At 39.6% G+C, this 25,100-nt stretch overlaps 1 protein-coding gene across 4 annotated transcripts in view; it reads left to right on the forward strand.

Annotated features, from left to right (window-relative positions):
• Lims1 (LIM zinc finger domain containing 1) overlaps positions 1-25,100 on the forward strand; it is a 108,723-nt gene that overhangs the window by 43,759 nt on the left and 39,864 nt on the right. Inside the window, exon 1 of one of the 4 annotated variants that reach the window (XM_069988642.1) lies at positions 9,785-10,007. The exons of the other annotated variants lie outside the window; for them this stretch is intronic. Coding sequence (XP_069844743.1) covers positions 9,901-10,007 — 107 coding nt within the window. The 5' untranslated portion in view covers positions 9,785-9,900. Of the gene's footprint in view, positions 1-9,784; positions 10,008-25,100 lie in introns of those variants that run through there. 4 annotated transcript variants of the gene reach the window in all.

Below are 25,100 nucleotides of genomic sequence, written 5' to 3' on the forward strand. Positions count from 1 at the left end.
TGTATCTGAGTTATAAATATATGGTATAATATTTGTCAAGAAATGAAGCTATGAAATGATTTTTACATCAAACCTGTTGAATAGTTTGATAACCTGGTGAAAATAATTTCGACATGATAGTTGATGTGTTGACATGACTGCCTAAAGTAATAAAATCTATACTTCAGAGGCAGGGTTTGTGGTTTATTTTTTAGGACATAACCTCTTGAATTTAGGAGGCAGGGAAAATATTTTTTGTTGTTCTTCCTAGTCCTTAGAGGAGCAAAAACTACTAGCTTGTAACTACCTATTTTGGAATGTGAAACCAACTCCATTTTTCTTATGTTTATACAACAGGCATAGTGTGTGTGTGTGTGTGTGTGTGTGTGTGTGTGTGTGTGTGTGTGTGTGTGTGTGTGTGTATGCTTATACAACAGGCATAGTGTGTGTGTGTGTGTGTGTGTGTGTGTGTGTGTGTGTGCGCGCGCACGCTAGTCCTAGGGTTTGAACTCAGAGCCTAGTAACATCTCTGAGCTGTTTTTGCTCAAAGCTAGCACTCTACCATTTGGGTCACAGCTCTACTTCTGGCTTTTTGGTGATTAATGGAACATATGAGTCTCACAGACTTTCCTACCCAAACTGGCTTTGAATTTCAATCCTTATATCATAAGCTGCCAGTGCCTAGGCAGCCAGTTTTTGTTTTTTTTTTGTTTTTTGGGGTTTTTTTTGGTTGGTCCTGGGGCTTGAATCTGGGTCTGGGTGCTGTCCTTCAGCTCTTCAGCTCAAGGAGCATGCTCTGCCACTTGAGCCACAGAGCCACTTCTGGTTTTCTGAGTGGTTTATTGGAGATAAGAGTCTCAGGACTTTCCTGCCTGGGCTGGCTTTGAACCATATTTCTCAGATCTCAGCCTCCTGAGTAGCTAGGGTTACAGGCATGAGCCACAAGCACCGGGCCAATTTTTTTTCTTTTTTTTTTGTCGGTTGTGGGTCTTGAACTCAGGGCCTGGGCACCGTCCCTGAGCTCTTCAGCTCAAGGTGAGCTCTCTACCACTTGAACCATAGCACCACTTACAGTCATACTTTTAAAAATATGAATTTTGTTTAGAGATTACTTAACAGACATAGATTTGCCATTGTTACTGGAATTGTGAGGCTCCAGGATAGAGATCTTCAAAAGATAAAAGACCTTTATGTGACTCTGGTGTATTGAATTCATGGCGGGGGGGGGGGGGGGGAGAACACATTGAGGTAGAGAGTAAGAAATGGTTTAGCAAAGCAAAGATGCTGGGCACCTGTGTCTCATACCTGTAATCCCAGCTGTTCAGGAGACTGAGATCTAAGGATCATGGTTTGAAGTCAGCCTGGCAGAAAAGTCAGTGAGTCTCTTTTCTCTAATTAATCAGCAAAGGTCTGAAAGTGGCTCAAGTGGTAGAGCACCAGCTTGGAGTAGAAACAGCTAAGGAACAGTGCCCAGAGCCCAATTTCAATCCCTAGTACTGGCACACACAAAACGAAGGATAGCACAAATCCAGTTTGGGTACAGGCATATCTGATAACAGGTTTATTGAATGCTCTAACACCAAGGATATTTATGGTTTAAAAAAAAAAGTGGGGAGCTGGGAAGGTGGCTCAGTGGTAGAGTGCTTGCCTTGCATGTAAGAGGCCTTGAGTTCGATTCCTTAGTACCAGATAAGCAGAAAAGCCGGAAGTGGCACTATGGCTCAAGTTGTAGAGCACTACCCTTGAGCTGAAGAGCTGAGGGACAGTGCCCAGGCCCAGAGTTCAGGCCCACGACCAACCAAAAAAAAGAGAAGAAAAGTGGGTTAAGATGAATATTTGGTACCAAGTATTTGGATACTTGGTAAATTTAATCATTTCTGTTCTTAAACTGTTTTGACATCAGTTAGAGGAGCCAGAGATGTCAAGTCTGGTTGGGTTACTACATTTGAGTTAGTTTATTATATTTGGGATTACTACATAGATGTCTGTTTTCTATTAGCATTCAACAAAGGATGAGTCTCACTGGATGCCTAAAAAAAGCTTTATATTGTAGCTTAGTGAGAGAATGAAACTTAAGAAAGAATAGTGCTTTCTGTTTTTAATCAAGCTATTTATAAATACCATATTTATTTCTGAATTCCTGGCTCTATTTCCCATGCCCCATTTTTTTGATCTATCCTGACTCACTATAAAGTATATGGTAGGTGAACAGACAGAATGGGCAGCAACAATATTTATGGCTACGTTATCTAAAAAGTGAAATCCATATATACATGTATATATTTTAAGTTGAATTACATGAAAATCTGGATTTACAGATAGCTTTTATGAAAGATTACCATTAAAATCTTTTTTCAAACTAACTTAGAGGATGAACAAATATTATGTTAATTATTATAATTTTTCTAGAATAATTTTGGGGCATAGAGATGTTAGACCTGTTTGTGGCCTTAGCTTACATTCTTGAAATAGCTGCCCTGAGAAAAAGTGAGCAGGAAATAATAAACAGGAAAGCCCAAAGGCTGTCCACTGTCTTTCTCCTTTTCCGGCCTTCACACTAAGTGGCTTGGCATAGGTAAGGCCTTTAGGAAATGTTTGTAGAGTGAATGTGTGAAGCCTGCCTTTGGGTTCCTGTTGTTTTTCAGGAGTAGGATTGAAGGAATGAAGCATGCTCAGTCAGGGAGTCTAGGCAGTAGCTACACATTGAATAACATCTGGTACTATTAAGCTAGACAATACCATTGAGATCATCTAATTCATCTGCTTCTGTTTCCAAATTGAGAGATTGAGGACTTTAATAGTTAAGCAGCTTCCCGTGTATTTACATGACTACCACAGCAAATAAAACATGGAACTATCAACAGAATATCTCATAGTTCTCTACTGTACCCTTCAATCAGCCTGGCTTGTGCTGTCTCTTGGTCCCTTGAAGGTGTGGAATTGGCTAGTTTACTTGGAATTTTATTTTAAATTCTTTGGAAATATACCAGGAAAAGTCTGTCACCTTTGAGAATATTTATGACTTGTCTAACAAGTCTCTAGGTAACCCAGTTATAGAAAGGCTGATGGAGGAAGAAGCTTAGAGGAGATACAAAAAGTGACATCATCATCCCCTGGTGAATGGGATTATATTTTTGGCATCTTTTCCCCCTAGTATCTGACATTTTTCCTGACAGTTCTTGCATTCTTGTGTTCTTTTTTCTGTTTAGTTTGCAATTGAACACCCTCCTAATAAAATACTTTAAAACCTCTTGTGCAGCAGACCTACAAAACTAATAGAGAGCCTGGAACACTCTTCAGAGCCCTCATTAGGAAGACACAGTGCCTAGGAAATCAGATTTTGATGAATCAATGTGTGCTACAAATAGTGTGGAAGGTATTTCTGCTTTATGGAAGAATGATTATTCTCTCCATAAGGCAAGACTTAAGCCAAAAAAGGACTTGTTTCTATCAAGTCTAATGTTAATTTTAAAACATAAAATTCTAGTGTATATCATACAAGGAAGTTAATAGACTGGAAATGTACAGCTGTTCAACCAGTTCACAGTCCTTTAATGCCTGGCATAAAAGGTACTGGTAATGAGCCATAGTTATGATTCTCCTGCTAAAGCTAGTTTGTAACTTTCTAACTCTGTAAGAAGGAATTGACAATTCAGTAACATTAATTACTAATTTTAGGGGTTTTTTCCAACTAAGTTTCTAATTTATCCTCCTATGCCTGAAGAGGTTACTTGGAATAGGAAGCTGAAAACTAGATAGTGACAAGTTTAGGTAAAAAAAAAAAATGCTCCTTTTGGTTGTTACCTACAACTGTTCAAACTTGTAGAAGGTAGTGTTGAACCCTACAGATGAGAAGGCTTCAGAGTTTTACATACTCAGAAATCTCATGAAATACATTTTCTAAAACTATACAATAAATGTATCTTTATAAATCTCATTTAAATAATGTAAAATGTAAAGTGCAAGCCAATCATGGTGGTATACATCTGTGTTGCCAGCCCCTCAGGAGGCTAAGGCAGGAGGATTGAGAGTTTGAGGCCAGCTTGAGCTTTCACAATAAAAATAAATATAAACTTGGCGAGATTGCTTAATTGTGATGATAGAAGGGATGGAGCCATAGGATCCTAGAACACAAAGGAGATTGGGCAGTGATACCTAGAAAAACTTCTCAGCAGAGACAGCCTTTGCCCATGTCCTAGGATGACTAAGAGCCAGCCCCACAGGATCCTTTTTGTCTTAGGAGGATATGTGTGCAAAGGCCAGGGAATAGAAGGAAGCACAGTCCTCCTGGCTAGTATGCTGGGGATGGAAAACCGGGGCTCTGTCACATCTGATGCTGCTGGCACACCTCCTTCTTGTTTGTACTGTCTCCTAAGGGCAAGTGGAGCCATGGGTAGATATTTAAGCAGGGTCAATAAATGATTGGTCTATATTATAGAAGACCAGTTTATTGACAGAAAGATATTAGGAGATTGAAATTTGAGGAGGCAAGAACTTTTTTGAAATAGTAGCTAACCTACAGGGCTCAGGATAGATATGTAACAAGTGAACAAGTGAGACAAAATTCCTACGCTGTGACACTGGCAGTTTGTTAAGAGAAGTGGGACCAAGTTCAGAGGGTCTCACTTGGAGTTATGTGTGGTCTTCCCAGGGAATCTGTCAGATACCAGAAACTTGTAAAATGTGTGCACAAGCTTTTTCTACCAGAGAGTCATTAACTTTCTTCACATTCACAAAGGTCCATAATCCTCAGAACGTGGAAAAGTACCAGGTTATTGTTAAACTGGGAAGAGACATACCCTGCCTGGTGCTTCATAGAACCGTGAATTTAACCATTTTGACCAAGAGTTTAAACTTACAACAGAAATTGTTATCAGCTTTGCTGATGGAAATAATTTGAACAGATTTCCGTATATACTAGGAGTGAAGGTACAGAATTAACAAGAACTCAATAGGCTAGAAAGACCAAAAGTGGATAGAAAGTTGTAATGAGGCTCAAGACTGGCATGTAGACAGACATGTAGACCGGAAGACACTGCCTTAGCAACTTGTGGGATGGTTGTGGTTTTTGTTTTGTTTTGTTTTTCCTGCCAGTTGTGGGGCCTGAACTCTGGGTCTGGGCGCTGTCCCTCAGTTCTTCAGCTCAAGGCTAGAGCTCTACCACTAGAGCCACATCACCACTTCCAGCCTTTTCTGCTTATGTGGTACTGAGGAATCGAACCCAGGGCCTCATGCATGCAAAGCAAGCACTCTACCATTGAGCCACTTTCGCAGCCCTTGGTATAGTTTTTGTTTTCGTTTTTACAACACTGAGCAAGAAGGAGAGCCAGAGGATTTTTATCAGTCAGTTAAATGTCAAAAGAGACAAAACCCCAAATTACAATTATTGTACAGAGAGGAAACCTTGTGAAAAACAGAATGGGGACTCTACTAAATTGAAGGTTGGACTGGTCTTCAGAGAGTTTTCTGAATGCACAAATAAAAAATCTCTCTGTTTAGAGACCCATGGGGAAAGGCATTTAATTCAGGCTCTCCACCGTGCGCTAAAAATCATGTGAACTCAGTTGCTTGAAATGAAACACTTTAAACAATAGACCTGATGTGTCTGGGAAATCAGGCATAGGTGGTGACACCTATTTCTTTGGGAAAGTGCATTTGAAAGGAAAAAAAAAGAGACCTGAGACCTCCCTTCCTTATGCCATCTTCTGTGTGTGCTTTTTTTAGTGCCTGTACACCAGAACATTTTGTGATGTGATAGTGAGATTGTCTGGCTATTTAGCCTGAGTGCTAGTCAGTGGTATATTTTCCACCATTTATACATATTACTTCCAGAGCTTTCCTTATAGCACTCAGGAGTCAGTGACTATCTGAAGATTGGGGAAGAGAGGGTGGGCAGGCCTTTCTGTGTCCTAGCTTCATGTAGACTATGGATAAAAGGCCCAGAATTTAATTTTCTTTTGTAGAAGCTTCACAGAAACATAAGCACTGGCTTAACTGAGATTCCTGTTTGTCAGTGCAACGATTTGAAAAGTCAGAGAGCAGGAGTAGTCAGCTTGTTTATTACAGGGCTTGGAGCTGGTTTTTTGTTCCTCTCCTCACATCCTTTTACAGATTCCTCCCACATAGCTTGGTGTTTCCTGTCTGGGTAACCTTTCAGTCATCATCACACTCCATTTCCTTGTTACCTATTGCATCAGTTTTTTTTTTAATGGTCTTATCTTTTTTTAAATAAAGCTATCAATAAAGCTTTTCATTAACATTTTTCTATAGACACATAGTGTAGGGGGGAGTGTTGCTGGACATTAAATGCAGGACTTTGCGTATGCTAAACACTCTACCACTTGAGAGCTGTACTCCCAAGACCCCACAAGAGGTCATGTTTAATGTTCACTCTTCTATCTTTACTGGTATATAGTGTATGTATAGTGTATGTATGTGTGTGTGTGTGTAATGTATGTATGTCTGTCAGTCAGTTCATGGGGCTTGAACTCAGGGCCCGAAGCTTGAACTCACTGTCCTGGAGATTTTTTACTCAAGGCTATCTACTCTCCACTTTGAGCCACAACACCACTTCTCTTTTTCTGGTGGTTAATTGGAGATAAGAGTCTCATGATGGACTTTTCTGCCCAGCCTTGCTTTGAACCATGATCCTCAGATCTCAGCCTCTTGAGGAGCTTGGATTGCAGGCATGAGCCATTGGTACCCAACTTTACAATGTATTTTATTCACCAGACATCTGTGTTTTCTTCATAGAGTGAAAAAAAATTATAGGCTTTATTTTTGTTTTGCCTGTCATTTATGAATGGGAATTATATTGGAAAGCCAGATATTGTGTGTTTCCATTAGTATAAACTTTTAATTTTTCTGTATTTTAAATCTTAGGACTTAGGGCTTTTTATTTGTTTATGTATATATTCATTTTATTTTATTTGCCAATCCTAGGGCTTGAACTCAGGGCCTAAGTGCTATCCCTGAGCTAGCATTACCACTTGAGCTATAGTTTCACTTCTGGCTTTTTGGTGGCTAATTGGAGATAAGAGTCTCACTGACTTTGCTGCCCAGGTTAGCTTTGAACCATGATCCTCAGATCTCAGCCTCCTGAAAAGCTAGGATTACAGGCATAAGCTGGGAGCTACCAGCACGTGGCTCTATTTGTTTGTTTTTGTGGGTCGTGGGTGGGGCTTCCACTCTGGGCCCTGGGCACTGTCCCTCTCTACCACTTGAGCCACAGCACCACTTTCAGCATTTTCTGTTTATGTGGTGCTGAGGAATCGAACCCAGGACTTCATGTACTCTAGGCAAGCACTCTACCACTGAGCCACCTTCCCAGCCCCTTTATTTGGTGTTTTTTGTTTTTGTTTTTGTTTTTTGTCAGTCGTGAGGCTTTAACTCTGGGCTTGGGTGCTGTCCCTGCGCTCTTCAGCTCAAAGTGAGCACTCCACTGCTTGAGCCATAGTACCACTTCCGGTTTTCTAGTGGTTAATTGGAGATAAGAGTCTCACAGACTTTCCTTTCCTGGGCTGGCTTTGAACCGTGATCCTCAGATCTCAATCTCCTCAGTAGCTAGGATTACAGGTGTGAGCCACCAGTACCCCAGCTATTTGTTTTTAAATAGGCATTATTTTCAAAGTTGAAAAGATATAAAGTGATATACATGTTGTCTGCTTCCCTTGATCTGTCCAATATTGGCAATTATTTAGGTAACCTTCCAGAGAGAGGAAGAGTGATACAGCTGTCACCTGATTTTTTGAAAAGTGTTTCATGGGTAATTAAATCTAGTCAAAATGAGTTCAATCTCTCTGTGCATCTTCAAACATCTCTTTTATGTTTAATGACAATTAGAAAATGTCTTTTGTTTTCCACTGTGACAGGGTACCAATGATAGTCTCAGTGAGAGCTGGAATCTGCAACCTGAGTAAATGGGTAAAGCACCCCTTTTTCTTTTTTTTTTAAATAAGTTTTTTTTATTGTGAAAACACTGTACAGAGGGGTTACAATCACATGAGCAAGGTAATGAGTACATTTCTTATCAAGCATGTTGCCTCCTCCTTTGCAGCACCCCTTTTTCTTAGTGAGATTTTTGTGTTTGTACTACAGATTTATTTATTTATTTATTTATTTATTTTGTCTGTGGGGCTTGCACTAAGGACCTGAGCGCTGTCCCTGAGTGCTTTTGCCCAAAGCTAGTTCTCTACCACTTTGAGCTGTAGCTCTAGTTTTGATTTTTGAGTGGTTAATTGGAGATTCGAGTCTCACAAAGACTTTTCTGCACAGGCTGGTGTCAAACTGTGATCCTTAGATCTCAGCCTCCTGAGTAGCTAGGATTACAGGTGTGAACCACCAGTTCCTGGTGTACAGATTCTTTTGAGGGAAATATATTAACTATTAACTCTGTGTGTATACATATGTATATATCTGTATATATACAGATATATATGTATACAGATATATATGTATATATCTATATATATGTATACAGATATATATGTATATAGATATACGTATATATATATATCTCAGACCTATTTCATCCAGGCTCTTAGCTACTTAGCTACTTATATATACGTATATAAATATATACATATATATGTGTATATATATGTATGTATATGAATATATATGTATGTATATATGCATATATACATATATATATACATACAGATAGATAGATAGATAGATAGATAGATTGATCGATCTCAGACCTATTTCATCCAGGCTTTAGCTACTTATGAGGCTGAAATCTGAGGATCACAATTTGAAGATAGCCTGGGCAGAAAAAGTTTGTGAGACTCTTATCTCCAATTAACCAGCAAAAAACCGGAAGTAGAGCTGTGGTTCAAGTAGTAGAGCACCAGACTTGATTGAAAAGGCCAAATGAAAGCATGAGGCCCTATGTTCAAGCCCCAATACAATACTTACCCCCCGCCCCCACACACACACAGTCAGAACTGTTTCTCAATGTTTTTTGGCTAAGTATTTGCAAGTAGCTAGGTTATGTTTGTGATATGTGGGACTGAGTCTAGAGGATGAAATCCTGCCTATGGTATGTTAACATCATTTAGAGCTGATAACAGAGGACTTGCCAATTAATATCTGTCCTCCATTGTCTGTACTCCCCTAACCTTCCTTCCCAGGTAAATATAGGCTGCATTGGCACCACAGGCACTTTTAGGCAGTGTTGGACAGTGTTGATTGTACTGAGGTCGCTGTGAGTGGAGGTTATTCAGAATAGGTATTATAGATTCAGAAAGTCATTTTATAGTGGTTGGCAGGGAAAAATATCTTCTTTTTGGTTATGAATTTTTGAGTAATGTTTAATGGGAACGGGGTGGATTAGACACTTCCTTCCTTCCTAAAGAGGATTTGAGTGCAGTGGTGAGAGGGAGGAATTGGCCTGCTTCCGTTTAGAATTCTGCCTTTTTTTTTTTTTTTTAAAAGAAAATGTCCCAAAGTGCTCCTGATGACCAGGCATTTCTTTAAACTGACAGCTGCCTGTGAAACGTTAATGGATTTCCTGGCAAATAACTAACACAGGACCCTTCTTTAGGCATTAACTTATTGGAGCTTTTTACCTCAGTTTTTACTACAGAATGATTCTGCAGAGATCTATAATAAAAATTGGTGTGATTATTTATAATAGATTTTTCTCATTGGTAAATATGTTAATCACTGCCTCCCCCTCCCCAAGGTGCAAGGCCCAGAGATAAGGCAAGTCATGCCTTGCCGAGAGGAGGGTGTGTACCAGGGAGAAACAGGAAGCTCTCTCTGTTCAGCGCCTAGCTCGGCCTGCGTGGAGGTTTCTAACCCTGTGTCAGGTGTGTGCTCAGGTCCCTAGACAGTACACGCTGCTCTTCTGAGCCCAGCAGTCTGGCCACTAAGTATAAACACTCTGTAAAGTATCTCACCTCAGTGTAAAGAACTATGACTGCATTACAGCTTAAGGAGCTCTCCCATTCAGGCCTCTACCGGAGAAGGCGAGACCGTCCTGATAGTCTGAGACTAACTGGGCTCCGGGAGGAAGGACTAAGGTGAGTACAAAGTCAGAGTTGGCTAAAGGTCAAAGGCTCCTAATGACTGAGTGAGACTCCTGTCTGTATGGATGCAGTGATGGGAAGTGCACACTGAGAGGAACCTTTCAGTTGTGACTACACATGGTAGTCACAACCCCAGACCTCTTTACAATTGCTTCACCAGGCTTTGGGTGGTCTTTGCTGTCTCTAAACCAAGAGTGCTATTTTGTCTTTAAAATTTGATTTTACACCAGAGTAGTTTTAAAATTGGAAGTACTTGGTCATGTCTCCCCCTCCCCCCTTTAACTTAGAGATGGTTTGTTTTGGTTTATTTAAAGCATGTTTCTATGTGTTGGGGAGGGTTGCATGGGAATTGGGAGGGGTTCTTTTGATTCTTTGTTGCTGCAGTCCTGTAACAGAGGAATACGTGGGATTATTAAATGCAATTTAGGAAGGAAGGCTCAAGTTAACAAAAGGTTAATTAGCCTAAAACAAAAAGTCCCAACATATAAAACCCATGTGTTAAAGTATTATTGGGGAAGGTTTGGATTTTCTGTTTCTGAGATAAAAAGTTCTTGATTTTGTGTTGACAGAAGACAGATTTCCTTTTTTCTTTTCAATTACACTTATTGTATAGAACTTTAGTTTGTTTTTTTCCTGATTTGTTTGAATGTTTTGATTAATGGGTAGGAGGGCTACTTATACCTTGCATACTGTTGGGTTTTAGTCCTAGAAATACATTGTCACAGTTTATTTTAAATACTCTCTTAAATTTTGCTGGGAAAAAAATTGACAAACTCCTCATAACTTCTCCAAATTTGCATTTGTCTTATAGCAACTTATAGTACAGAGACTATACTTTGGGAGGGAAATATGGATTTGAAAATTACTGACTTACGAGTTTTAAAGAATATGGTAGCAGAAAAGTACTGTGATACTGTTATTAGTATTCATTCTTTGCTATGTCAGCTGTCTTTTATCTACATTTAATGTATTGACTTTGAAGTCATTGGATTAAATAGTTTTTAAGGGTCAGGGTTGAAATATATACATATTTACTTGCATTTCAACCCCCACCTCCATTCTGAGAGTCCAACTCAGGGCTTCACACAGACTAGACAAGGGCCTTACCACTGAACTACTCTCTAGCCCTGAATTGTTACAAATTTTAAATGCCAAGAGTAAAACTATCTAAAGCAGTTGTAATTTCAAAAGTGAGGTTCTAGAATTTCCTTTTTGAAAAAAATTAAGATTGGGCCAGGCAAACACAGTGGCTCATACCTGTAATTCCACATACTAAGGAGGAGTTGGTAGGAAGATAGCAGTCTGGGCAAAAGAATGTGAGACCCTATCTGAAAAGTAACAAGTAAAAAGCATTGATTGGTATTGCTGGGGTGATAACAAACAGGCCCTGAGTTAAACCCTAGTACTGCAAGAAGAAAAAAAATTGGTAAAACATTCTAAACCAATCTTCACAGAAGTCAAAATTCCCCTTAAGTAAGATATTACTATATGCCTATGGTTGTACTTATTTACCTAGTTACAGTGGTTTTTGAAACAAATAGATTAGCTTAGAATTTAAATTAAGAGAGGAAGAATCAATGTTAAATGTTGCTTGAAGAAAAATACTTTTCCACCTATTTGGGTGATACAGTTGTGTCATTTCCTCCACCCACCCCGCCCTAATGTAGAGAGAATCATCATTGCAGTTTCGATCTGCAGTTTTTCATTACTTTGGAGAGGTATTTAAAGAGAGCTAATTTTTTAGTATTAACTCAGAGGAATCAGAGAGAAGAGCGTTGAGTTAATATACACACAACTGTTAGTGCCATTCAGCTGGATAAGGTATATAATCCTCTGGGTCTTTGTTTTTTAAAATGGGATAAAAATTACTACTATTATTGAGCTTCATTTACTATTTCATAAAATCCTCACTACCTACTCAGTGAGGCAGTCAGTATTCTTGGAAATAGTGGCCTGTAGGGTTAGAATAGCATTTAGTTAATTTTTACTAAGTGTCTAATACATGCTAAATAATGTTGCAATAGTAAATAGGACACTGTCCTTCCCCTTAGGGAGTATATGAACTATCACACACTTTGAATGTTGTCTGAAGGATTGCACAGAGTCCGTTCTTACATTAATTCTTTCTTACATGTTCATTTTCTTAGTATGTGTGTGGACTCAACAGAAAAAGGATCAGAGAGAGACTGGAAAAAGTAGTATCTGTTGCTGGAAAACATTTTTTTTTTTAAATTAAAAAGCTTAAATAAAAGCCTGCTCTGAAACGTAAAATACAATTGTTTAAAGTAGCACCATAACACACCTAAAAATAATTTTGACTTTGAGCTTATAATTATTTGTAAAAACAAATGTGAAAGGCAGTATGAAAAACACTGGATTTAACAGATTTTTGTCTTATATCATTAAACATGACCTAAAGAGTTAGAGGCGGGTACCTGTATAATAACAAGCACTATGCTAATCTTGCCAAATGTGACCTGAAAGTTACTTTTTGCATATTTTGTAAGACTCATGGGATTTGAGGATAACAGGGTGTTCAGTGGACTGTTGAACCATTCTGAGTCATACCCTTCTGTAGAGCATTGGCTCTACAGAATTTTTTTTTTCTTTCTTTAGGTCTGAGACCTAGAACTCGATCAGGGTACCTGACATTTTCACTCATTGGCTGGGACTGAGCCATGTCTCCAACCCCTCTACAATATACCCATGTACATATTCTTATTCTCTACTATTTATTCTTGAAGTATTTTGCACCTAAACTTGCTGTTTTTGTTTTGTTTTGCGGGAACCTGAATGGCAAATACACTTAAGCAATTAATTCTCTGTTTAAAATTTCAAAGTTATGCACAGAAATGAAGGGACATAGGGTGAACAAATGCAGCAGTAGTACTCACTAAACACTATGTTAATAATGAAATATATAGGGCTGGGAAGGTGGCTCAGTGGTAGAGCGCTTGCCTTGCATGCTCGAGGGCCTGGGTTCGATTCCTCAGCACCACATAAGCAAAAAGAAAAAAGCCGGAAGTGGCGCTGTGGCTCAAGTGGTAGAGCGCTAGCCTTGAGCTGAAGAGCTGAGGGACAGCGCCCAGGCCCAGAGTTCAGGCTCCACGACCGGACCCCAAAAAAAAAAAAAAATCAAATATATAAATTGTGGGCAGGGACAGGAGGGAAAAACGGAGAGAATGAAGGAAGGAGTGACATTGTCCAAAACAATATTGTCAAAAAAATTAAAAATATTTTATTAAAAAAATTTCAAAGTTACATTTGCTTTCCCTTAAATGTGGGAAATCTGACTAGCGACTACTCCAAATTCAAGAATAGACTGGCTGGGCCAGCAGCTGGTGGTTTACATCTGTAATCCCAGCTACTTTGGAGACAGTCTATAGGTAGGACTCAAAGTTAGCTTGAGCAGAAAAGGTACATAAGGCTTTTACCTCCAAAAAAACTGGAAATGGCGGTGTGGCTCAAGTGGTAGAGTGCCACCCTTGAGCAAAGAAGCTCAGCAAGAAAACATGGACCCTGAGTTTAAGCCCTGATATAGGGAGAATTATTTATTAGTATGTGTAAATTATACAAAGTTTATGAATAAATCACTGCCCATAATAAAATTTTATTAGAACATGGGCATATTTATTTATACTTGCTGTCTGTGGTGGTTTTGTTACATTGACAGAGTTTAATTATGAAATAGATTGGTATGGCCCAGAAAGATGGAAAGTATTTCTTATATGATGTTGACCTAGTACTGAGATAAACCCTAAGATCTTTCTGTCTTTGGTTATGCTTCCGTCTCCTCTTTTCTTATACCTCCTAGTTAGGTGCTTGTAAAACTATGCCAGCCATTTGGAATGTGAGTGTAAATTTTAAAAAAATGTAATTTGAAACTTACTGGAATGCAGCAGTGAGCTTCTGTGCATTGCTTCTTAGAAATGTTTTCATGCTCTCCTTTTCTGTAGGACTAACCTTGAATTTCTCTTTTCTTGATTTCTAAGTGGATCAAGATAATCAGGAGTGGAAATGCAAAGCAAATGTAACCTTTACTTGTGGTTATTGGCTAAACCAGCTCATATCTTTCTAGATAAAGCATATAAATATGTCCTTGCTTTGGTTTGAAAGTAAAAAAAAATTAGATCCTGGATAATATATTACTGTTTATTGAGTCTCTGTGTGGACCCTTGTATTAAGGACTTTGTGTGTATATTTGTGTGTTTTCTCATGGTCCTATAAAGGAAGAAGAATTGGTGTCTAGAAAAGCCGGTCATCATTATATAACCAGTTCTGTCCTTTATTCAAATAAGTCAGTATTCAGACTTGAGGTGAGGTTGGAGTAGATCAATCTGTGAGTTTCCTGCTGCACCTGTTTTGCAGTTTGTTGTTTGCTTTTTGTTGTTTGCTCTTTGGCTGAAAAACTATGTTCATATTTTAATTTCAGTCTGTTAATAATTGGGAGGATAAAATTGCACTTTTTCATTATTTGTCATTATTTAATAATTTAGTGAGGCACATTTAGTCATCTTAACAGTGAATAAGCATGTCACATCATTAATAAATATTTTTTCTCTTTGTATAAAGAGGTATCCATTTGCTACTGTTGCTTTATAACAGTAAAGCTTCTCCTGTGCGTTTTTGAGTCCTATCCGTAATACTTACATTGTAGTAACTGAGTTCATAGGCACCCTTCTCACTCTCTCCCTGCCCTCATATGATAAGGGATGCTCCAAGGCTGGAGGCCTGTATTTCCTTTGCATCGGTAGCACCTACCACAGTGCTTGGTAGGTGTTCACTATTCAGTATCTATTTCCCATTGAATAAAAAAGTGAACGAGACACTAGGTTAGCTGAGAACTACCTCTCTTATTGCAGGTTAAACTCTTCATACTCTTAATTTTCTAGTCTTTTTGTTGTTGTTGTTGGTCATGGGGCTTGAACTTGGCCTGATCACTGTCCCTGAGCTCTTCAGCTCAAGGCGAGTGTTCTACCTCTTGAACCATAGTCCACTTCTGGTTTTCTGGTGGTTTATTGGAGATAAAAGTCTCACGGACTTTCCTGCCCAGGTTGGCTTCGAACCACTATCCTCAGATCTCAGCCTCCTGAGTAGCTAGGATTATAGGCATGAGCCACCAGTGCCTGGCTGATTTTCTACTCTTAATGTTAAACTTAGAGTTTAAATTCAGTATCCTACTGAGAGAATCCAAAGGTAGGGATACATATATTAGACTATAGATCATAATACTAATTCTGTAATATGGTGAAGCTTAGTTTCTAAAGGAAATATGCTTTTGTCTCTCATCAAAGTATTTTTCTGTAGTAGACAAAACACCATTAGTATAATTTATTTTATGATCTATCCTTGTTGGTGCATGTATCAATAATAGGTTCCATTTTATCATTGAATGGTATTTCACTCAGAAGATATACTATAATTTGTCCAATCACTTGTTGGTTGACGTTTTGTTTGTCTTTGACTATTTCAAATAAAGCTTCTATGAACAGTCATCTACACATTCTAATATGGATCTATGCTTTCATTTTGGAATAAGTAGATTGCTTAGCTAACTATATTTTGTGAGAAATAGCTCAGTTGTCTTCTAAACAAACAGTACCATTTTATTTTCCAGTTGTAGCCACTCTGTGGTTATCTTACTGAGATTTTAATTGTGTTTCCTTGATTCATGAAGTTGAGTTACTTCCAGTGTTTACTTACAGTCAGTATATCATCTTTGGCAAAAATGTGTTTAGATTATTTTGTCCATCTTTAATTGGCATGTTACTTACAATATTAAGTTGTAATGGTGCTTTATGTATTCTAGATACAAATGCTTTATCAAGCATTTTTTTTAAAAGCTTTCCTCCCAGATTTGCTTTCTAACTTTTATAAATACCTCTTGAAAAGCAATCTTTTTTATTTTGATATTTTATTGTTTTTCTTGTATGGTTTATACTTTAATGTCCTATTTGGAAAATATTTCCCAAAACTCATGGTTAAAAGATTATTATTATTAAATACAATTACTTTTTAAGTCAACTCAGCACTTCCATACTATTTATTGCTTTCCTGGTGATATGGAAAGTCCATGAGATTCTTTTTTTTTTTTTTTTTTTTGGTGGGGAGGGGTCCGGTCATGGGGCCTGAACTCTGGGCACTGTCCCTCAGCTCTTCAGCTCAAGGCTAGCTCTCTACCACTTGAGCCACAGCACCACTTCCAGCTTTTTTCTTTTTGCTTATGTGGTGCTGAGGAATTGAACCCAGGGCCTCAGGCATGCAAGGCAAGCACTCTACCACTGAGCCACCTTCCCAGCCCCAGTCCATGAGATTCTTATCTCCAATAAACCACCAAAAACAAGAAACAAACAAAAAAACAGCAAAACAAAAACAAAAACAAAAAAAAACAACTGAAGGTAGAGTTGCGGCTCAAGTGGTGCAGCACTAGCCTTGAACACAAAAGCAGGGCAGGGCCCAGGCCCTGAGTTCAAGAGAGAGGGGATGGGAGAGGGAGAGGGAAAAGGAGAAGGATAAGGGGAAGATGGAGGGGAGGGGGAATGAAAAGGGTTATTTTAAAACACAAATTACAAATTGTATTGTTGTAGCCTTGGTCTAAGCTCTTAAAGTCATCATAGCATATTTAAAGGGTTTATTAAGTTGCCAGTTTTCTGGATTGTTATGTATAAAATGTATTTGTGTAGACATTTTTGTCTTGGGATTGGGAACATTAACACAAGTATTATCTGTTATTACATTGTAACCTTCTGTTTCTTTGGAGCTCATCAGTAATGCAAGCCCAGTACTGAGATATGTAACAATAGTTAGTACAAATCAAAGCATGTGAGGTTCCTTTTGCCTTAAGGCAAATGTGTGTATCCTTTGACAAATGAGTCAAAGTTGTATTCACCACTGACTTCAAGGTTGAAGGGAAAAAGGTGTATGAAAAGAAATAACATCTTTTACCTTAATCTAGGATGTCTACTTGCAATAATATTCCTAGCTATGAGGGATCATTCCACTGAGAAGTGGACAGTTCAGTAATCTAAGTTTTGAAAACATTTTGGGAAAAGTAAAATTTGGCTTTCTGTGAATTGGCAAGTGTTACATTGAAGCTTGGTTTTTACTGGCATATGTTGTGTGGTATGAACAAAATAGACCAGTCTATAGTTTAGCATAATGTTTAGGGGTTATGAATATATAGGCCAGTCTATAGTTAGCATAAGGGTCAGGAAAAATGACTATTAAAAATCTTGATTTGTTGTTGTTATTAATTTATCTAAATAAAGCCCACTGGACTCAAAAGAAAAATATATTTGTCATAATGAGTGGCTAAGAGACTTAATTATGTAAATTTCAAATGTTTTGAGTTACTACTCTTACTTCCATGGAAAAGAGATTAATTTCTTTCATTATTAAAAAGTTTGGTTTGGAAATATGGACTTGGCTTAATGAAGGTGGGTACTTTAGCTCTGAAGAGCCTGAGTGTTATCCAAGAAATGGAAACAAGTTCTTTTCTTTGTTGCAGTTTTTGTTTTCTTTATGTCTTGTTTGTTCATTTATATCTTTGGGAGGGCAAGGGGAGCACAGAAATGGAGGGACAAAAGATGAACAAATACAGCAGTAGTACTCACTAAACACTATGTTGAAAATGAACATTATAACTTTCAGGTGGGGATAGGAGAAAAATGCATACATACGTAGGAACAAATGTCCCTGTGTCAAGCATAGAGAATTTTCTGAAAGTGTGGCCAAGGATAAGGAATGTACAAGATATTGGGGGGGGAGGTGGGTGGTGCTGGGCAGGTAGCTCAGTGGTAGAGCGCTTGCCTTGCATGCATGAGGCCCTGGATTCAATTCGTCAGCACCACATAAGCAAAAAGAAAAAAGCCGGAAGTGGCACTGTAACTCAAGTGGTAGAGCGCTAGCCTTGAGCTGAAGAGCTGAGGGACAGCGCCCAGGCCTTGAGTTCAGGCCTCACGACCGGACCAAAAAAAAAAAAAAGATATTATGGGTCCTTGATCCCAGTGGCTCTGGACAGTTTTCCCTTTTTCAAGTAGTGCCTAGCCTTAAGACATAAAATGTGAGCAAACCAGAGAAAAGCCTCCTGACTTCTTTCTTTGTCTCCTCAACGTTGAGAGGTAGGGAGGAAGGCATGTATTTTACTAAAGGACAAAAATATGAACAATGGCATGATTTAGCAGCTTCTACTGTGTGGGAGTCCTGAGATTGTAGTCTCAGAACACTGGAGTACTGACTTAGGCTGCCTAAATTTAGATGAAAATATTAAGCAAGGAGGAAGGTAAATTGACCTTTTAAAGTCTGTTTATATAAGCAGTGTACTTGAAAGCAATCTATACCTGTATAGCAAGTGTACACATTGATTCTGGATTAGAAAACACTGACATTGCCTTATGAGCCATTATGATATTATTCTGATTGCATTTGAGGTCAGGTTAATGTGTACTAGGTGATTTCCACCTCCATCATAGAAAGCATTGGTGCATTCTATGTGTTAAGTGTTTGACATAATAGGAATGTACAATTTTGATTGTACCATTTTGAATTGCTTCTATTCTTTTTAATGCACGCATGGTGGGGGTACTAAAATTTGAACTCAGGGCATCACACTTGATAGGCAGGCATTCTACCACATCATCCACACCCTCATTCTGTTTTTGTTTCATTTTTCAAGTAGGGTCTCTATTCCAGAACAGTCTCAAACCACAGCTTTCCATGTGGCTGAGATCACAGTGACACACCATCATACCTACCTTATTGATTGAGATAGATAGGGTCTTGCTAACTTTTTGCCTAAACTGGTATGGAACTGCCATCTTCCATATCTCTGTCTCCCTAGTAGTTGGGATGAGCTACTACGCCTGGCCCTTCCCTTCCCTTTCTCTCTTTTTTTTTTTTTTTTTTGGCCAGTCCTGGGGCTTGAACTCAGAGCCTGGGTGTCGTCTCTGAGCTTCTTTTGCTCAAGGCTATCACTCTACCACTTGAGCCACAGCACAACTTCCAGCTTTTTCTATGTATGTGGTACTGAGAAATCGAACCCAGGGCTTCATGCATGCTAGGCTAGCACTCCAACACTAAGCCACATTCTCAGCGCTCCCCCTCTCCCTTCACTTTTAAATAGGGTAAAATCATTGATTTTTTTTTTTTGTTGTTTGTTTGTTTGTAATGCTAGAGGGTCACACTAGGGCTTTCTCTACCACTGTCTTTCTCTACTCCTGTCCCCCAATCAATGACTTCTGGTACAACTACCATAAATAATTATTATCATTAGAGATCTAGGTAGTGTTTTCACTTATATCTAGTCCATGTGGTTTTACTAGTTTATTGGAATCATTCTTAGTGCTTCATTTGATTTGCTAATAGATTCTAACCTCTTTGAAGACTTTTTTTGTCTGTTTTCCCAGACTGATAATTTGACTAATAATTTGACCTCATCCCGTTAGTTTTGATTATATTTTTGCTTTCTTATCTGTAAACTTTGGTGAGAGATGGTTGGATCTCATGCTGCTTTACTAATACTTGGTGTGGGTTAAAGGACTAGATAGTCTCATAATCATTCAAGTGCATGTTTGCTATCCTGAACTGAAATGCCTGGCAACAGTTCTGTTTATAAAAGAGTTTGATTTATAAAAGGGTTTGAGCAGGAAGTTGCCTATTTCTCCAGTGAGGAAGGCTTAAGTTTCATTTTACATCATTTAAGTAATTAAATATTAAGAGGCGTATCCCATACATGGATTAGCCCACCTGGTGCCTGTGTATGTGTGCCTTTGTGCCTCAATTACAATTACTGAAGTATTAATAATTCACCTGAGTTCCATGGGGTTCTTCCTCTCCCTAAGCTTTGCTCCTTGTTGCACACTGTCCTTAAAGGTTTATGGTTGATGAGGGAACGGGATGCTGCCTGTGGCCTCTTTTTGGCAGTAGAGGCCAGGCTCCATAGAGTAAGGAAGGAGCAGTGTCTTCAAGAACTCCTGCAAGCAGGCACAGAAGAAGCAAGCTATACAGAGTTCTTAGGGAGATCCCTTTAGTCCCTGTCCTAGCCAGCCAAAGGAGAGGAGGGGAGGAAATGGAAGACCAACGGAGCTGGTTTCTGCTCACTCAAGGCTTTCTTCTAACAGCACTCATTTTTCCAGGGCTCTTCATTTTAATTCAGTATACCAGTTGTTTGAGTGATGATTGGGAGAAGAGTAAATGATAGGGAAAGAGAAGAGAGAATGAGGTGATAATGTTGTCTCCTAGCCCCCCTGCCCCCCTCTTTTTTTTTTAAACAGAAAGCATTCCAACCATTACTTTAATGCTTTTTAGATATTGTCTTTGTAGATACAGAGTAAGGCTTGTTGAACCCTCCCAGACCTGGATTCCACACTCACCCCTGCCCCAGCAGCTGTGTTTTCTTATTCTGGTGTCTCCTCACACCCACACCTCTTTTTTTTTTTTTGGGTCCGGTCGTGGGGCCTGAACTCTGGGCCTGGGTGCTGTCCCTCAGCTCTTCAGCTCAAGGCTAGCGCTCTACCACTTGAGCCACAATGCCACTTCCGGCTTTTTTTTTCTGCTTATGTGGTGCTAAGGAATCGAACCCAGGGCCTCATGCATGCAAGGCAAGTGCTCTACCACTGAGCCACCTTCCCAGCCCCACACCCACACCTCTTGAGAGACTATAAACACAGTATTCAACAGTGTAGCCCTTTTCACTGCATAAAACATTCTGAAACTAAAGGACTGTATAGAAAACAGGCTGCTACTTCATTATATTGCAGGAAGTGGCAGGAAGAGAAACACAGAAATGGCCATGACAAGAAAAGGTAGGTGGCCCTCAGAGTAAAGCAGCAGTCCTCACAGCTAATTGTGTTCAAGGGATATTGAGTGTTGGGGAGTTGCATTCTCACCCCCTCCACCCTCTGCAGAAACAGCAAGAGCACAGTTGCCCACCTGCTTCTGAGGATTGACATGGGCTCTGTTCTTTGTGAAACATTACAGGAACCCAGATTGGCCACATGCTACCAGAGCAGGGTGCTATCAAGGAGGGCACCGTGAACTGTATGTGAGGGAGAGGTAGGCAGGCCCTGGGTTGAACAGCAAGTCCTTTTGCTTACTGCTCTGACTTGGAGAAACAAAGAATGGAATCCACTGTGTGGGCTTCTGTTTATCTCACTTTGTCTTGGTAACCCACACCTTCTACCCCTTTCTAGTTTCAGATGTAAATGTGTTCTTAAGTGAGACTAGTTGCCTTTGCATAAGCAGCAAACATCCAAGACCTCCCAACTACAGGATCCTGACTCTGTAGGCTTCCTCTTGTCAGTCTATGTCCAGGCAGGAGAGAAAAAAAACACACAATAATCTGAAAAATAAAGTTCAATTTATAGGAGTGCTGTTGGCCTGTAATCCTAGCTACTCAGGACACTGGGACTCTTGTCCCTAATTGGCCAGCAAAAAGCTGAGTTGGAGCTGTGACTCAAGTTGTAGAGCACTAGCCTTGAGCAAAAATGCTAAGGGACAGCACCTAGGCTATTGAGTTCAAGCCTGAGTACTGGGACAAAGAGGGAGGAAAGGAAGGAAGGAGGAAGGTAGGGGAGAGGAGAGAGAAAAACAAAGGAGGAAAGGAAAAGAAAGAAGTTGGAAGGGCTACCATGGTGCCACTACTATCCAAGGCCTGAGATGAATCCTCCAGAAGAAGCCACCATCCCCCACCCTCACAAGGCCCATCAAGTGGCAGAAAAGTCCCTGGAGCTGTGTGCTTTAAATCTCCCTCTAGCATGCCAGTAACCTGAGTAGCCCCTACTTTCTGCAGAACTCCCCAGTAGGGTGGGTGCTGCTAGCTACTGAGTATTAATAGGAGCCCAAGGCATCCTGTTTCAGAAGGCTGCTGGCTGCTATGCCCTGGGAACTGGATGTGTGATAAACCTTGCATTACTGTAGGAGCAAATCCGTCCCCTGAATTGACTTGACAGTGCCCTCTACTGACACAGCCTCAGTACTGCTTACCAAGAAGAAAGGTAAAGAGGGACCCATTGCAACCATGAGATGTACAAATCGTTATGTCGAAAAACAAACTTTACAACTTTGGGGGTGGAGTGGGGGGGTAGGCAGGCAGGTTGGGGGAGAGGGGAAGGGATGGAAAGGGGAAACAAAGGAGGAGATACCAATGCTTGATAAGAAATGTACTCATAGGGGCTAGGAAGGTGGCTCAGTGGTAGAGTGCTTGCCTTGCATGCATGAGGCCCTGGGTTCGATTCCTCAGCACCACATAAGCAAAAAAGAAAAAAGCCGGAAGTGGCGCTGTGGCTCAAGAGTGGTAGAATACTAGCTTTGTGCTGAAGAGCTGAGGGACAGCACCCAGGCCCAGAGTTCAGGCCCCACGACCGGACCCCCCCCCAAAAAAAGAAATGTACTCATTATCTTGCTCATGTAATTGTAACCCTTCTGTATGGTATTTTCACAATTAAAAAAAAAAAAGAAAGGTAAAGAGGGGTACTCCATGACCAGTGACCAGAAATGTTTTAGTGATACTCCCTGAGAACAGTAAATGGCTCTAACTGTGAGGTCATCATTACTGGAATATTATACATTTTTCTAGGTTTATAGAATTCCTCCTCTTGAAACAATCAGAATTTAACAGAGAACTTCCTATGTAAGCTCTACTTTCAAAAACCAGAATTTCATTTTGTGCCAAAAGGTGAGCACAGGAGCCAGAACAAGACTCCCAGGGGAGCCAGCAGCCCTGGCTGTGAGCTTACCCACAGGTGGTCATTATCAGTTTTCTGGGACCTTATTATATCATCTCCACATTGCTCTTTCATATACTTACAATGTAATCTGTGTTGTAGCTAAAATAATTCCTTTCTTTTACCTGTACACTTCATAAAATTTGAAATTTATAAAGACATAAAACCCTTTTAAATTTAGCAAAAAAAAAGAGTATGTCTTTTCAGTTATTCTACTTGATCATGGCCAATATGTGATTAAGGATTTGAGTAAGAAAATTATTTTCACTTGACTAGAGTAAATATTTTAACCTTCATACTAAAATTCTCTCACTCTTGCTCGCATTCCTTTTTTAACCTTATTGAAGAAATTAAGCTTAGTCACAGAGTAAAAACTCCTATTAACTTCCTGTCCCAGTGTGGTCGGTGTTCTGTGAGATAGCTGTGCTGAGTCAGAACTAAAATAAGAATGAAATTCAGAGCCAGAAAGTCTGGTGCTTGTAGCCAGTATAGCCATATAAAGAGCTCCTAGCTGCACTAAAAGGTTTCCCAGGTAATCTGGGCATCTCTTAAATCAACATTCAGCTAAAAATAGTGTTCTATATTTAAAGCACAGGGCTTCCTCAAATGTGTCTATTTTTAAAGACATTCAGGGGTGAGAAAAGTTAATGGATCACAGGTTAAAAGGTAAAGGTGAGTAACAATGAAGGATTCCTCATTTTTCAGGGAAAGCATTTGAAAAGTGAGTGAAAAATCACCTAAGAGGGAAATTTACGAGAGTTGTTTAAAATGAGTAAGATATGTACTGAAGGAGTCCTACTGATGCAGGGCACTGAGTTGTGTGGGTGAGGGGTGGGGGGGAGCACAGCAGCCCACCAGTACAGCCCTGGCTTAACACCCATTGCTCTCATAGACATCCAGCTGAATTATTTGTAGACTGGGAAGTGTTCAGTTCCATATGGGTTATTACAAATCCTGTTAAGTGTTTTTACTTTTGAGGGCTCCTGCTGGTGTTCTTGAAGAAATGAGGAGTACCTTTGTAATATAGAACACAGTATTCAATCTTGTAAAATTGTGCCCTCTGGATGCACAGTGAGTACTATATTTACCAAATGAAGTAACTGACGGTTCTAAAGCAGATTTCTTTTTCTTATTCTTTTTCTTTTTTTTTTTAGGCCTGAGAACAGGACTTGAACCCCCTTCAGCCCCCTAAAGCAGGTTTTTAAGGACAGAGCTGGTGGGTTTCAGATGAGCACAAAGCTAGGCCAAAATGAAAGTAGTTCTGTGTCTGTTTAGATGTGTCACTGAGAATAGATATACTGACCACCATTAAAATATAATTGCACTACAAATTATATAATTTGTAGCCAGGCAGTAGCAGCACATATCTATAATGTCAGCACTGAGGAAGCTAAGGCAGGAGGATCATGAGTTAAATGCCAGTCTGAACATAGGGACACCTTGTCTGAAAATAAAAAGATGATTATAGTCACAAGCCTGTTTTCTTTAAATACATGTGGTGTGCATGTACTTTTCAAAAGAACAGACCAAAATGTTAAATTGGCTAGGGGGGATATAATTGATAAGTCTCTGCCTTTCACTCATTTTCTTTTTCTTTCTTTCTCTCTTTTTTTCTTTTTTTGTCAGTCGTGCGCCTGAACTCTGGGCCACAGTGCCACTTCTGGCTTTTTCTGCTGATTTGGTGCTGAGGAATCTAATCCAGAGCCTCATGCATGCAAGGCAAACACTCTCCCACTGAACCACCTCCCTAGCCTCACTCATTTTCTATAATAAACTTTTTATTATATTGAGTGATGGAAGAGGGCAAATTCAACTTATCAAATGAAGTGAGGGCTAGTGATCCTGTCATAGTTAGTGTGTGCATACTCCCACATAGGTGGGTGTACAGGCATGAATTATTTCTAACCTTTGGCAGCATATTCTGCTGCTTCCCCAGGCTAGTCTCTTGGTGTCTTTCTTTGGTGGATTGCCTGTGTGATGAGAATGTCTCCTTGTAGACACAAGATGGCCAAAGGCAGGTAGTAAGTTAGTTCTGTTGTGTTTGTGTGAGGAAAGGATGGAGTATCACTGTTGCTTTTTCAATGCTCATGATTCAAAATGTTAATGTCAGAGAGGTTCATGAAGAAAGAGGAGCGTGCAATGAGGAGCATTTACATATCTCTCCTCATTATTGTTTACACATCAGAGTCTTTTGTTGGATGGGTTTTTGTTGCTTGAGTCATGTTGAGAAACTTACAAAGATCGTCCAGAGAAGAAATAGACCCCTGGTAAGTGGAGGTATGGCTCAAGTAATAAGAGGATATCATCTATAAAAAGCCAAGCGAAGTGATAGGCCCTTCTGAGTTCAATCCCCGTACTGGAAGTG

Source organism: Dipodomys merriami, unplaced genomic scaffold (assembly GCF_024711535.1).
Source record: "Dipodomys merriami isolate MVZ:Mamm:240054 unplaced genomic scaffold, mDipMer1.0.p SCAF_36, whole genome shotgun sequence".
Lineage (NCBI taxonomy): Eukaryota > Metazoa > Chordata > Mammalia > Rodentia > Heteromyidae > Dipodomys > Dipodomys merriami.